This window comes from Ranitomeya variabilis, chromosome 2 (assembly GCF_051348905.1).
Source record: "Ranitomeya variabilis isolate aRanVar5 chromosome 2, aRanVar5.hap1, whole genome shotgun sequence".
In the NCBI taxonomy this organism is placed as follows: Eukaryota; Metazoa; Chordata; class Amphibia; order Anura; family Dendrobatidae; genus Ranitomeya; species Ranitomeya variabilis.
Genome location: NC_135233.1, coordinates 155,014,552 through 155,030,079, shown reverse-complemented (window position 1 = coordinate 155,030,079; position 15,528 = coordinate 155,014,552). Strand labels below are relative to the sequence as shown.

At 41.2% G+C, this 15,528-nt stretch overlaps 1 protein-coding gene across 2 annotated transcripts in view; it reads right to left on the bottom strand.

Moving 5' to 3' along the window:
- Window positions 1-15,528, bottom strand: part of VTA1 (vesicle trafficking 1) — a 321,449-nt gene that overhangs the window by 50,065 nt on the left and 255,856 nt on the right. For both annotated transcript variants that reach the window (XM_077283110.1, XM_077283109.1), the window contains exon 6: window positions 2,652-2,816. In XM_077283110.1, coding sequence (XP_077139225.1) covers window positions 2,652-2,816 — 165 coding nt within the window. The remainder of the gene's footprint in view (window positions 1-2,651; window positions 2,817-15,528) is intronic.

Below are 15,528 nucleotides of genomic sequence, written 5' to 3'. Positions count from 1 at the left end.
AATCTAATAGTGAAGAATAATGTGAAACTACCTAGACTATTTTGTATCTTTACTACCAAAGAATTGTTCTTCAATTAAACTGAAAAACTTCTTCTACATGTTTGTTTAGCAGCAGTGGTTCACATGAAGGCCCAGAAACAATTTCAGGGTTATGTATCCAATAACTGTACGTGCATGACACAAGACGGCCTCGGGCGGCACCGCTAATTAACAATAGAAGTGAAATAAATATGACCTGAACCAGCACATAAAGCATTCTTTGTAGATATCAGAAGGATTTCCCGCAGATAAAGACATGTAGTATTGTAGTAGGAATCATAATGTGCGCAAATGATTTACAGCATAAACACTGGGTAAGAAAAGGAAACACCTTGTTCATTAAGCATAATAAAAATCATCATTAAAATCAGCTCACGGTGTTCCATACGTTCTGCCATTAGCGAATACATTTCAGAGCATTAAAGGCAACCCGACAGCGCATACATGTTGTCTGATCCACGAGCAGCATGTATCAGGATATGATCGTGTCATTTCAAGCCAGGTATGATTGACGCTGCAACATTTCGGAGAAAAAAAAATATATATTTTTTTTTTCCCCAGTCTGATGCCAATGACTGACAAGATTCTCCCTATATCCTCATGTGAGGGGCGGTCCTCATGTGAGCCAGTTTCTTTGTAGCGCTTGATGGTTTTTGCCACTGCACTTGGGGACACTTTCAAAGTTTTCCCAATTTTTCGGACTGACTGACCATCATTTCTTAAAGTAATGATGGCCACTCGTTTTGCTTTACTTAGCTGCTTTTTTTTTGCCATAATACAAATTCTAACAGTCTATTCAGTAGGACTATCCGTTGTGTATCCACCAGACTTCTGCACAACACAACTGATGGTCCCAACCCCATTTATAAGGCAAGAAATCCCACTTATTAAACCTGACAGGGCACACCTGTGAAGTGAGAACCATTCCCGGTGACTACCTCTTGAAGCTCATCAAGAGAATGCCAAGAGTGTGCAAAGCAGTCATCAAAGCAAAAGGTGGCTACTTTGAAGAACCTAGAATATAAGACATAATTTCAGTTGTTTCACACTTTTTTGTTAAGTATATAATTCTACATGTGTTAATTCATAGTTTTGATGCCTTCAGTGTGAATGTACAATTTTCATAGTCATGAAAATACAGAAAAATCTTTAAATGAAAAGGTGTGTCCAACCTTTTTGTCTGTACTGTATATATGGAGGGAAAGCCCCTCACAAAAGAGGAGAAGCCAGTCCCACTAGTCACCCATGCAACTCAGTCTCTGGACTATGCTTTTCACTGGAACACTGCAGCATTTCAGAGCCAAAAGACATGGCTCAGATCACACACCCAGGGTCTGACACATGCTGCCCAGTTCCCTATAAAAGCATCTAAAACTAGCCTTTTTATTTCAGATTAGTAGCTAGGAGCTGGCTATTTCACAAAAAACTAATGGCAAATAAAGAACAGAAATGTTACGGGAAAGACAACTTTTTTGTCCTTAATCAGATCCCACACCATATATAGAAAAGTATTGGGACACCTCTTAATTACTAAATTCAGGTATCATATTAATTTAGTCTCACAGACATATAAAATCGGGGAAGCATTTAAGAACCACAGAAGCTCATTCACAAATCAATTTACCACAAAGTTACAGAGCCGGGTCACTAAGTGCTGACATACATGGTGCATAAAGGTTGCCTTTTTGTTAGGCAATCTCTGAATGTGCTGCAGCTGAAGAGACATGCAGATGTGGCGACTCAAGCATATCATTGGAGCAAGCCGAAGATACTCTATTAGAACTCGAGCATGCTCAGATAACACCTTATTCGAGCACACTCGCTGATCACTAGTTGCTAGTACTCTGCTGACTTTAAATATATTTATATTCTCATTTTTAAACTTTTGAATTAACACATCACAACTTTTATTTAAGTTGTGGTCTGAACATTTGCACGAACTCCACTGCCAACTCCCTGGTTGACTAAGGTGCTGTCAAGTCATATTAGCCTCCTGATAACCATATGAAAAGTATCTCCCTAGAAAGGTCCGTCTTCCAGGGGCGCAGCGTCTTTGTGGTCTTCAAAACTGACTCAAATCCCTCATGGAGGTGCTATCCCATGCCCCCACATTATTAATTTTCCTACTTGTAAAGGCTGCTTTTCATTCTCAATAATGCCTGCGCAGTGACATTCACGTCACCGATATTCCCGCGCATGCGCCTGCGTGGGGAATATAAGCATACACAGATGGTAATTTCACCTATTTCTAGTACATCATAAATATCAGATCAGTAGGGATCTTACACTCCCACCGATTAGCTTTTTTGGGCTGTGGCTGTTGCCAGATATAAGCATTATACAGGGAGGAACGCAGGAGCCTAATACTTTGTTTCATTCCCAAAGCTATTTAAATTAACAGGAAATAATGTGCAGTACCCAGCAGCAGCTACTAAACACGTGACAGCAATGAACGCAGCTGAATAAAGCATACACTGGCTGCTGGGGCAGATATCGGCTAATGGGTGGAATATGGATCTGCTCTTTGGACTTCCTCTTCAGTTTTGACTAAGGCTTTGCAACTCCGCAGCCACTAATGAGCACACGAGCACGGCACACAAAATCAATCTTACCAGTACTGTGTGGAACCTCTGCCGGTGTGTTGGCTGGCGCATGAGCCCCAGGAGGAATCTGGATACCACTGAAGTTTGAAGTTGGCATATTTCCTGGTTGGTATGTGGATGATGACCTTTCAGGGCCTTCATTGCTTGCATATGACGTGCCTTCATCATCTTCATCTATGAAAAGATATACAGGTCTCGATAGTTATCAATGCAAAACAAAATTGTGCCCATTAGAGAATTTTACTTGCATTACTTTTGGGAAATCGAAATATCAGCATCTACAAGATATATTAATTCTGAGGTAGTCCTGAGAACAGTAAACCGCTAAACACCAAAGTAAATATTTCAGTTCATTGCATAATCTACAGTACCGCGGCAATGTATAACGGATATAGATAACATAAAAAACAATCACATATCTTGTGGATACAGTGGAACAATGAGATTTTTCAATCACTTATAAAGGACCCATAAGTGAATCAAAAAGTAATATAAGATTTATCTAATACAGATTTATAAGCAGAACAGATGGAATCCCTCAGTAAGTCAAGGTTCACTTTAGCGTTTCTGTGCCCAGCGGTATCATCTGCATGTGCAAACGCATGCAAACGTATCCTTTTTTAACCGCATGATCTTAGGCATGATGGCCAAAAAACGCTGCGTGTGCATGCCTTTTGCATGCTTTTGCGTTGTTTATGCGCATGCTATTTCACAATGGGCGGTGCTTATGGGATTTCTATATATAGACCCTGCACAGATGAAATCCTCTTCTTTTGATGCTGTATCCTGCTGCAAGATGGATCTTAGTGTGGAGAGCTTCAATCTGAATTTATAATCGAAATTGGCTTTGGCAGTTGCTTGTGAGGAAGAAAAGAGAAGAGAAAGACAGAGAAGATGTTGTAGTCGCTATTGGCAACACCCCATTGTTGAAGTCCGAGAGAGCTATGGAGCCTACCACTCATTGTACACAGAGCTTCATGAAAACCCGCAAAAGTTTTTTGAATACACGAGGATGTCTGAACAGAGCTTCGATGAATTGCTGCATCCTGTGTGAGGATCCATCACCAGGCAGGACACGCAACTACGTAGAGCAATTCCTGCTGAGGAACATCTGTTGGTGACCCTAAGGTACGTAATTTTGAAAAAGAAACACCTGTCATTAATATTCTTGTTATAAAAGTCATGTACTGATTTTTATTCCCCATTTTCTTTTCCACAGATTCCTGGCTACCGGAGAGACCTTAAGATCTTTACATTTTCAATTTTGGATTGGACTGTCCACCCTTTCTGGGATTGTTGGAGACACCTGCTGTGCATTGTGTGTCGTTCTGAGTGCAGAATTCCTCCACCAACCCACAACTGAACTCTGGCTGAAAAATGCAGAAAAATTCAAGGAAATTTGTAATTTTCCAAACTGTGTGGGGGCTGTGGACGGCAAACACATTCGGATTCTAAAACCTGCTGGAAGTGGATCCGAGTCCTTCAATTATAAAAAATACTTTTCCATTGTTCTCATGGCGATTGCGGAAGCTGAATGTCGACTTGTTGCCAATGACGTTGGCTCATTTGGACGAGGAAATGACTCACAGACTTTCAAAATCTCTGACAGTGGACAACGTTTGTATCCTAATAATTTTAAATTTTCCCCCGCCACAACCTCTTCCGAACACTGAAGGACCACCAATGCCATTTGTTGTTGTTGGGGATGAGGCATTTCAAATGTGTGCCAACCTCATAAAACCATACTCAAGTCGGGACTTGAATCACACCAAAAGGATTTTCAGCTACAGACTGACAAGGGCACGAAAAACTGTGGAGTGTGCCTTTGGTTTGCTGGCAGATAAATGGCGCATTTTGGGAACACCAATCAATATTAAAGCAGTCAATTGATGAGGTTGTGAAAGCGTGTGTTGTTCTGCATAATTACATCCTGGCAAAAGAGCAACCACTCTTCGAACTTGAGGAACCTGTCAATACCACATTGCCGCATTATCATGCTCACCCTCTGAGGACTACATTGGAAGTTGCCCAAATGAGGGATAAATTGGCTGCCTACTTTGTCTCTGATATTGGACGTGTGTCATGGCAAGATGAAATGGTTTAAGTTGTAAATAACTCAAGTGTACCTGAAATGTACCTGCATTTTTTTTCTGACTATAATATTGACACCTTGAATGTAACTTTAATAATAAACACTAGTGATGAGCGAATATACTCGTTACTCGAGATTTCTCGAGCATGCTCGGGGATCCTCCGAGTATTTTTTAGTGCTCGGAGATTTCGTTTTTCTTGCCGCAGCTGAATGATTTACATCTTTTAGCCAGCATAAGTACATGTGGGGATTCCCTAGCAACCAGGCAACCCTAGAGCAGAGAAACGCTAATATGAACCCGACCTAATACAGCAAGACAGGTTTTTCATACATTGCACCAGAATTAGAGCTAAATCTGGTGAGAGTTTCCTCTCTGGGAAGTATGGCCTGAGAGAGGGGTGGGGGTTGGGTTGATATAGTATCTAAATGACATGGAGTTCATCCATTTGGTTACAAATCAGGAAAACACAAATCAGATGAAAAAAAAGAATCTTCAGTTCCAACCAGGAGCCAATATTTCACAATGAATATTCTTATTAACTGCACAAATTAGAAAGCAGGATACAAGATATAGAGCTGCATCCAAAGGGTTAAAGTGCAAATAGAATATTCAGCTAACAATAAAGGATTAATTTGAAACACATGACATACTGCACACTGACAGCCACAGGAGACTGACAGAATGTACAGTAGCTCATTATCTCCAGCTTCTCCTGCAGATCCATGATACACAGGAACCCATCACATTGCTGCACAATCCTAGTCTTCCCCCACACAGTGGTATCTCCCAGCTGAAAAGCAGTAGAGTCTGACACAATTGAACTAATAGTGACACAACAGAAAGCATTACTTTGCTGATATGTGTCTCCATTTTGTCTCCACACAGAGCTAATGTGACAAAATGTATTTTACTTCATTACATGTTCCAGCAGGCTGTACGTCCTCTTTAACCCCTTCCCACACTGTGACATATTTAGGTCATTCAAAGGAAGACACTTGCACAATTTTCCATGCATTTAAGGCGTGCATTTAACATGTCACTGCAAAAATATCATAATAACACAGTAGTGGTGGCTGCTGTCATTGACTGCAACCAATCATTAGAAAGGAAAGGAGGAGTACTCCAGCCATGAGGAAAGTTCAATCCACCAGTAAGATAAAAAGTAACTTTTAATTAATCCATTAAATAGTTGTTTGCAACCAGCATGGGACTCAGTTCAGATGATACACGTAAGGAAAGCAATGCGTTTCAGCGATATGCCTTAATCATGTTACCATCAGTTACCATGATTAACCCCTTAAGCCCCGAGGGTGGTTTGCACGTTAATGACCGGGCCAATTTTTACAATTCTGACCACTGTCCCTTTATGAGGTTATAACTCTGGAACGCTTTAACGGATCTTGGCGATTCTGACATTGTTTTCTCGTGAGATATTGTACTTCATGTTAGTGGTAAAATTTATTCGATATAACTTGCATTTATTTGTGAAAAAAAAAGGAAATTTGGCGAAAATTTCGCAATTTTCCAACTTTGAATTTTTATGCCCTTAAATCACAGAGATATGTCACGCAAAATACTTAATAAGTAACATTTCCCACATGTCTACTTTACATCAGCACAATTTTGGAACCAAAATTTTTTTTTTGTTAGGGAGTTATAAGGGTTAAAAGTTGACCAGAAATTTCTCATTTTTACACCATTTTTTTTTTAGGGACCACATCTCATTTGAAGTCATTTTGAGGGGTCTATATGATAGAAAATACCCAAGTGTGACACCATTCTAAAAACTGCACTCCTCAAGGTGCTCAAAACCACATTCAAGAAGTTTATTAACCCTTCAGGTGTTTCACAGGAATTTTTGGAATGTTTAAATAAAAATGAACATTTACCGTATATACTCGAGTATAAGCCGAGATTTTCAGCCCAAATTTTTGGGCTGAAAGTGCCCCTCTCGGCTTATACTCGAGTCACGGTCGGCGGGTGAGGGGGAGAGGGCGCTGAGGCATACTTACCTACTTCCGGGGCTCCTGGCGCTGTCCCTGCAGTCCCACGGTCTCCGGGTGCCGCAGCTCTTCCCCTGTTCAGCGGTCACGTGGGACCGCTCATTAGAGAAATTAATATGGACTCCACTCCCATAGGGGCAGAGCCGCATATTCATTTCTCTAATGAGCGGTAACGGTGACCGCTGATAGAGGAAGAGGCTGCGGCACCGAAGACCAGATGTCCGGGGGAAGGAGCGGGACGCCGGGAGCAGGTAAGTATTACATATTCACCTGTCCGCGTTCCACACGCCGGGCGCCGCTCCATCTTCCCGGCGTCTCTCCGCACTGACTGTGCAGGTCAGAGGGCGCGATGACGCATATAGTGTGCGCGCCGCACTTGATCAGTCAGTGCGGAGAGACGCTGGGACGGGACGCTGAGGAGCAGCAAGCAAGAGAGGTGAGTATGTCATTTTTTTTATTGCAGCAGCAGCAGCAATGGCACAGCTTTCTATGGTACATCTATGGGGCAATAATGAACGGTGCAGAGCACTATATGGCACAGCTATGGGGCAATAATGAACGGTGCAGAGCACAATATGGCACAGCTTTCTATGGTACATCTATGGGGCAATAATGAACGGTGCAGAGCACTATATGGCACAGCTATGGGGCAATAATGAACGGTGCAGAGCACAATATGGCACAGCTTTCTATGGTACATCTATGGGGCAATAATGAACGGTGCAGAGCACTATATGTCACAGCTATGGGGCAATAATGAACGGTGCAGAGCACAATATGGCACAGCTTTCTATGGTACATCTATGGGGCAATAATGAACGGTGCAGAGCACTATATGGCACAGCTATGGGGCAATAATGAACGGTGCAGAGCACTATATGGCACAGCTATGGAGCAATAATGAACGGTGCAGAGCACTATATGGCACAGCTATGGGGCAATAATGAACGGTGCAGAGCACTATATGGCACAGCTATGGGGCAATAATGAACGGTGCAGAGCACTATATGGCACAGCTATGGGGCAATAATGAACGGTGCAGAGCACTATATGGCACAGCTATGGGGCAATAATGAACGGTGCAGAGCACTATATGGCACAGCTATGGGGCAATAATGAACGGTGCAGAGCACTATATGGCACAGCTATGGGGCAATAATGAACGGTGCAGAGCACTATATGGCACAGCTTTCTATGGTACAGCTATGGGGCAATAATGAATGGTGCAGAGCACTATATGGCACAGCTATGGGGCAATAATTAACGGTGCAGAGCACTATATTGCACAGCTTTCTATGGTACAGCTATGGGGCAATAATGAACGGTGCAGAGCACTATATGGCACAGCTTTCTATGGTACAGCTATGGGGCAATAATGAACGGTGCAGAGCACTATATGGCACAGCTATGGGGCCATAATGAACGGTATGGAGCATCTATTTTTATTTTTGAAATTCACCGATAGCTGCTGCATTTTCCACCCTAGGCTTATACTCGAGTCAATAAGTTTTCCCAGTTTTTTGTGGCAAAATTAGGGGGGTCGGCTTATACTCGGGTCGGTTTATACTCGAGTGTATACGGTAACTTTTTTTCACACAAAATTTATTTCAGCTCCAATTTGTTTTATTTTACCAAGGGTAACAGGAGAAAATGGACCCCAAAAGTTGTTGTACAATTTGTCCTGAGTACGCTGATACCCCATATATGGGTGTAAACCATTGTTTGGGCAGAGGCAGAGCTCGGAAGGGAAGGAGTGCCATTTAACTTTTCAATGCAAAATTGACTGGAATTGAGATGGGATGCCATGTTGCGTTTGGAGAGCCCCTGATGTGCCTAAACATTGAAACCCCCCACAAGTGACACCATGTTGGAAAGTAGACCCCTTAAGGAACTTATCTAGATATGTGTGGTGAGCACTTTGACCCAACAAGTGCTTCACAGAAGTTTATAATGCAGAGCCGTAAAAATAAAAAACCATTTTTTCACAAAAATGATCTTTTCGCCCCCAATTTTTTATTTTCCCAAGGGTAAGAGAAGAAATTAGACCAAAGTTGTTATGCAATTTGTCCTGAGTACGCCGATACCCCATATGTGGGGGTAAGCCACTGTTTGGGCGCATAGCAGAGCTCGGAAGGGAAGGAGCGCCATTTTACTTTTCAATGCAAAATTGACTGGAATTAAGATGGGACGCCATGTTAAGTTTGGAGAGCCCCTGATGTGCCTAAACATTAATACCCCCCACAAGTGACACCATTTTGGAAAGTAGACCCCCTAAGGAACTTATCTACAATGGTGTTCAAAAGTCCTGCATAGGCGTGAAGAAAACTATATGTTTCATACTTCTGAATCTCTACAGTGAAACTGGTGGAACATATATGTTTTTGTAATCCCTCATTGTATGCCATACTCATTTTTGAATGTCCCAAGTGTATAAATTGTTATGGTATGCGCATTTTTGATATTTTTTTTACAGCATAACCATACCTACACCAGTACAGTGTGTAGAATGGTGAACAGGTTTCTAAGTTCATTAACTTCCAATGCAAGTTCACACAGACTTAAATTTTACTTTTTAAGATTTATTATTTTTTTATTTAATTCAGAGTGCTGAAAAGGGCCTTTTGAGTGCATCTTTAGCTTCTAATACTTTATTGGCCAGCTTTTGCTCTTGAGCACCAGCTTGCATCTCTGTGGCATTGAGTGAACAAGCTTCTGCAGATGTTCACGAGTGATGATGTGGTTCCAGGCCTGTATCAGAGCCTCAATCAACTCACTCTTGGTCCTTGGCTGTTTTCTAGATATCTCTAATGATACCTTGTGCCACAAATTTTCAATTGGATTGAGGTCCGGGGACTGAGCTGGCCAGTCAATAGTAGCCACCTTGTTCTTCCAACACCATTGGCTGCCATACAGCCCCAGACCATTACTTTCATCGGATGTTTCACAGAGAAGCTCAAACACTCTGGCTTGTACTCTTCATGTGGGAACCTTCTCACATAAGACTTGCCATCATTTCCTAAAATGCAAAAAGTGCTTTCATCACTAAATAGCACTTTTTCCCACTCCTCCTTCCTCCATTTTAAATATTTCAATGCGCACAGTTTTCGCCTTTGTCTTTGTATGGCTGTCATCAATGGCTTCTTTCGGGCCTTGCACCCTCTCAATCCTGCTTCCAAACATCTCTTCCTAACAGTTGATGTTGCTACCTCAATATTGTACTTTTCTTGCCATTCTCGCAGAAGCTGAGGAGAGGTGAGCTTTCGATTGGCAAGGGATGTTCTTATCAGTACTCTATCCTCCCTTTTAGTTGACTTTCTGGGCCAACCAGATCTGGGCCTGTCCTGGGTAATTCCAAGCTGCTTATGTTTCTGCAAAATTCTTACGACTGTACTCTGATTACAGCCGACCTTCCTTGCGATCTGGGGGCCAGTATAACCCTCTTCATATAGCACCACAACTCGCACACGATCCTCCGTTGACAAAAATCTGAAGGCTCCCATCATAAAACTCTACAGTATGATTCACTAGATAGACCAATAGATAAAACAAACAAACAAACAAACAAAGCAGCAGATGTGATGCAATGTAATGCAATGTGATTGGCTGCCATATCCAGGTTATGATTGGTCACAAGAACCTCATCTGTGTTTGGCTAATTTTGGATCTGAAGCTGTACAATATTTAGTTGTGCTTTCAATTCCCATATTGTTGCAATAATTTCAGGCAAAACTGCTTCAAAAGCTAAAAATATTACAGGGAGAGAATGCAAAATTGTATTCTGAACAAAAACCATATATAATATGTCATATTAGCATCGAAGATATTAGACAGAAAACGTTTAAAACTTGAAAAATCAATTTATCCTATGCAGGACTTTTGAACACCACTGTAGATGTGTTTTGAGAGCTTTGAACCCCCCCAAGTGTTTCACTACAGTTTATAACGCAGAGCCGTGAAAATAAAAATTCTTTTTTTTTTTTCACAAAAATTATTTTTTAGCCCCCAGTTTTGTATTTTCACAAAAGTAACAGCATAAATTGGACCCCAAAAGTTGTTGTCCAATTTGTCCTGAGTACGCTGATACCCCATATGTGGGGGGAACCACTGTTTGGGTGCATGGCAGAGCACGGAAGGGAAGGAGCGCCATTTAGAATGCAGACTTAGATGGATTGGTCGGCAGGTGTCACGTTGCATTTGCAGAGCCCCTGATGTACCCAAACAGTACAAACCCCCCACAAGTGACCCCATATTGGAAACTAGACCTCCCAAGGAACTTATCTAGATGTGTTGTGAGAACTTTGAACCCCCAAGTGTTTCACTACAGTTTACAACGCAGAGCTGTGAAAATAAAAATCCTTTTTTTCCCACAAAAATGATTTTTAGCCCCCCAAATTTTTATTTTTTCAAGGATAACAAGAGAACTTGGACCCCAAAAGTTGTTGTCCAATTTGTCCCGAGTACGCTGATACCCCATATGTTGGGGTAAACCCCTGTTTGGGCGCACGGGAGAGCTTGGAAGTGAAGGAGCACTGTTTTACTTTTTCAATGCAGAATTGGCTGGAATTGAGATCGGACGCCATGTCGCGTTTGGAGAGCCCCTGATGTTCCTGAACAGTGGAAACTCCCCAATTCTATCTGAAACCCTAATCCAAACACACCCCTAACCCTAATCCCAACTGTAACCCTAACCACACCCCTAACCCTGACATACCCCTAATTCTAATCCCAACCCTAATCCCAACCGTAAATGTAATCCAAACCCTAACTTTAGCCCCAACCCTAACTTTAGCCCCAACCCTAACTTTAGCCCCAACCCTAACTTTAGCCCCAACCCTAACTTTAGCCCCAACCCTAACCCTAACTTTAGCTCCAACCCTAGCCCCAACCCTAGCCCTAATGGGAAAATGGAAATAATTTTTTTTTAATTTTATTATTTTTCCCTAACTAAGGGGGTGATGAAGGGGGGTTTGATTTACTTTTATAGCGTTTTTTATATCGGATTTTTATGATTGGCAGCTGTCACACACTAAAAGACGCTTTTTATAGCAAAAAAGTTTGTGTGTCTCCACATTTTGAGACCTATAATTTTTCCATATTTTGGTCCACAGAGTCATGTGAGGTCGAGGTTTTTTGCGGGACGAGTTGACGTTTTTATTGGTAACATTTTCGGACACGTGACAGTTTTTGATCACTTTTTATTCCGATTTTTGTGAGGCAGAATGACCAAAAACCAGCTATTCATGAATTTCTTTTGGGGGAGGCGTTTATACCGTTCCACGCTTGGTAAAATTGATAAAGCAGTTTTATTCTTCGGGTCAGTACGATTACAGCGATATCTCATTTATATCTTTTTTTATGTTTTGGCACTTTTATACGATAAAAACAATTTTATAGAAAAAATAATTATTTTGGCATCGCTTTATTCTGAGGACTATAACTTTTTTATTTTTTTTGGTTATGATGCTTTATGGCGGCTCGTTTTTGCGGGACAAGATGACGTTTTCAGCGGTACCATGGTTATTTATATTCGTTTTTTAGATCGCGTGTTATTCCACTTTTTGTTCGGCGGTATGATAATAAAGCGTTGTTTTTTGGCTCGTTTTTTTTTTCTTACGGTGTTCGCTGAAGGGGTTAACTAGTGGGACATTTTTATAGGTTGGGTTGTTACGGATGCGGCGATACTAAATAAGTGTACTTTTATTGTTTTTTTTTTTTTTAGATAAAGAAATGTATTTATGGGAAGTACTCCTTGCAGGACCCGGATGCAGCCCCGCGGCCATTTTGGATCCGGGGACTGCAGGGAGGAGACGCTCGGTACAAGGTGAGTACATCGCCTTGTACCGATCGTCTCAGGGAAGCACGCAGGGAGCCCCCTCCCTGCGCGATGCTGCCCTGTACCGCCGGTACACTGCGATCATGTTTGATTGCGGTGTGTCGGGGGTTAATGTGCCGGGGGCGGTCCATGGCCGCTCCTGGCACATAGTGCCGGATGTCAGCTGCGATAAGCAGCTGACACCCGGCCGCGATCGGCCGCGCTCCCCCCGTGAGTGCGGCCGATCGCTATGACGTACTATCCCGTCGGTGGGAATTAAGGCCCACCCCACCTCGACGGGATAGTACGTCATATGGGATTAAGGGGTTAAGGTGTATCGCTGAAACCTGTTGGCTTATCGTGACATTTTAAGTTGGTGTCTCCTCAGAGTTCAGATCACTAATTGTGAAAAGTCCAAATGTTGTAACATTATTTATCACATTTAAGTGGGGAAAAAAATATGACTTTTCAAAGTAATTTACGCTAGGTAATCGCTTTGATGAATCAGGGTCTCTGTTCCAAAATTTACCAGCCTCTAATAAATTTACTTTAAAAGGAGCCTGTCAGCAGGATTGTGCAGAGTAATCTTCAGACAGTGTCAAGTAGGCGCCGCTATACTGATGAAAATGATACCTTGGTTGATTAAATCCATCTTGTTGTTTAATCTTTATTTTCAGTTTTGAGTTAATGATATGTCCGTGCTCCGGGGTGGTCCTGTGGGGGGGTCTTCATGTGGTGCTCTGATTAGGCATTCATAATGAAGATTGCTGAAAGGTCTCCTTTAACCACTAATAAGAATCAAATCATAAGATACTCAAGAGGTGGGTCATCTCGCAAAATCAAAAATACCATTTTTGTCTAGTAGGTTTTGAAAGTTTTCTGCAACAAAAATTGCAAATCTATTTGAAAAGTTTAAAAAAATGCAACAAATTGAAAATTCCATAAATTTTACTCCAGTAAGAGAGTGGTGTGAGACGCACAAAAAAAGGACATTGGATAAAAGTCACGTTTTCAAGAATATATGTAAAACATCTAGATTAGCAAAGTAATTGAAGAAAAAAAAAAAACTTAAAGAAAAATAACTCCTAAAGTGGCAAAAAAACATGTAAAGAATAAGGCACAAATAATAAAAACTGTGTGTGTATTGCATTTCCACCTATGAAGTTCCAAATTCTATATACTCAGTAAACATAATAATGTATAATTCCTCCAAAAGTCCCAGTATACAGAGCTGCAGGCAAACCTAGAAATCACTTTTCAAAAGTTTCTGCTCTACGAGAGCTGGAATGTGGTGGACACCTGTAATTTGAGCAGTCACAGCTGGGATTTAACATTTTTCTGTAATGTTTAATGTGCTTGTGTATTTTTTAATGCCACTAAATGGAAAAATAGGCCAGTGTTTTAATGTGAAACAACGACTCCCTAGATCGTAATATTTATAGAGAAAACTGTCCATGATCCGGAACAGAGAGGCCAAGTGCCTACAGGACTCCGTTGTGCAGGAAAGCCATCTGTAAGTCAGTGATATAATACATAATCACAAAAAATAATATTTTAAGAGCATTTTCTGTGTGTATTTTAAACATGGCTTTGCCCTTTCATCATTCAACCCTTCGTTTCTTTTTGTTCTAATTCAAGATTTTAATGGGAATCTGAGACAAATTGATTTACTTTAAATTTACTTTACCAATTATACTGAGAGTTGAAAATAATATTCCATGAAGACACACTGAATGCATCTTTTAGTTCTCCACTATTCCAGCCCCATGTGGCCGTGAATTGTTTACTCGGGCAGCACATCCTGACCTGTAGTTATGGACTACAAATTTCAAAAAACTGACCGTCACATCCAAACACAGACTAAGTGTGAACAGGTGCTGAACCTAGAGTCACCAACTCGTATACAGTCAAATAAATAAGGCAGCACACTGTAGCGCCAAAACCTGCAAACAAGAAACATGAAAATTGAATTGCATTACTGCACTAGAAATGTGAAAAATTGAGAAAGTTTCGAGCATAAATTGGCCAATTTATGCGTACCTTGTAGCCACGATAAGGCATTTCTCGTATACAAGGGCCTAGCAATGCCTTTCGTCTCAGAGAATAAAGTCTTCATCTGAATGGGAACCTAATGTGAGTCCTCTGACTAAAATCTCTCTCTAAGAGGATAGGCATTGCTAGGCCCTTGTATACGAGAAATGCCTTATCGTGGCTACAAGGTACGCATAAATAGGCCAATTTATGAGCTGAACTTTAAATTTTTCATATTTCTAGTGCAGTAATGCAATTCAATTTTCATGTTTGCAGGTTTTGGCGCTACAGTGTGCTGCCTTATTTGACTGTAGTTATGGACATCAGTATAGATGATACATCACTGGTGTGGTCAACAGCTGTGGTCAAATGCATGACACTGTATTACTGCACACTGTCAAAATAAAAAAGATGTGTTGGGGACCAGAGAAACTGCCGCTCAAGAAGAGCTCTGAATCTGAAAGGCACGCAATTGCTACTACTTATAGTATGTTGTCTTTTGCAAATTAGTTAAAAAACTAAGACATTTTCGCCCCATTCCCGATCAGGCATATTTTGAGGTTCTATTGCAAATGTGCTTTTAACAGCTCTAAAAATTCTCATAGATAGTCAAATAGTTTTTTCCTCTTTTTTTTCATGGGGGTTACAAGGAGCTTTCCCACAAACATAGTACTTTTTAATTAACGGATCTTGAAATAATAATAAATTCCACAATAGGATGGGTGAAAAAAAAATTGTTCCTGTGCCAAGATAATCTTATAAATGTGCCCCTGCTGTGTAGTGTGTAATGGCTGTGTCTGACTGTACATGAACATGGTGGGAGCATACCACAGCTCCTGAGAAGGGGAGGACATAAAAGAGTATACAGGCAGGACATCATGGGATCACAGCGGATTTTTTTGTGAGGCAAAATATTTCACTGCCAGTTATTAAACAATGTTTCACCT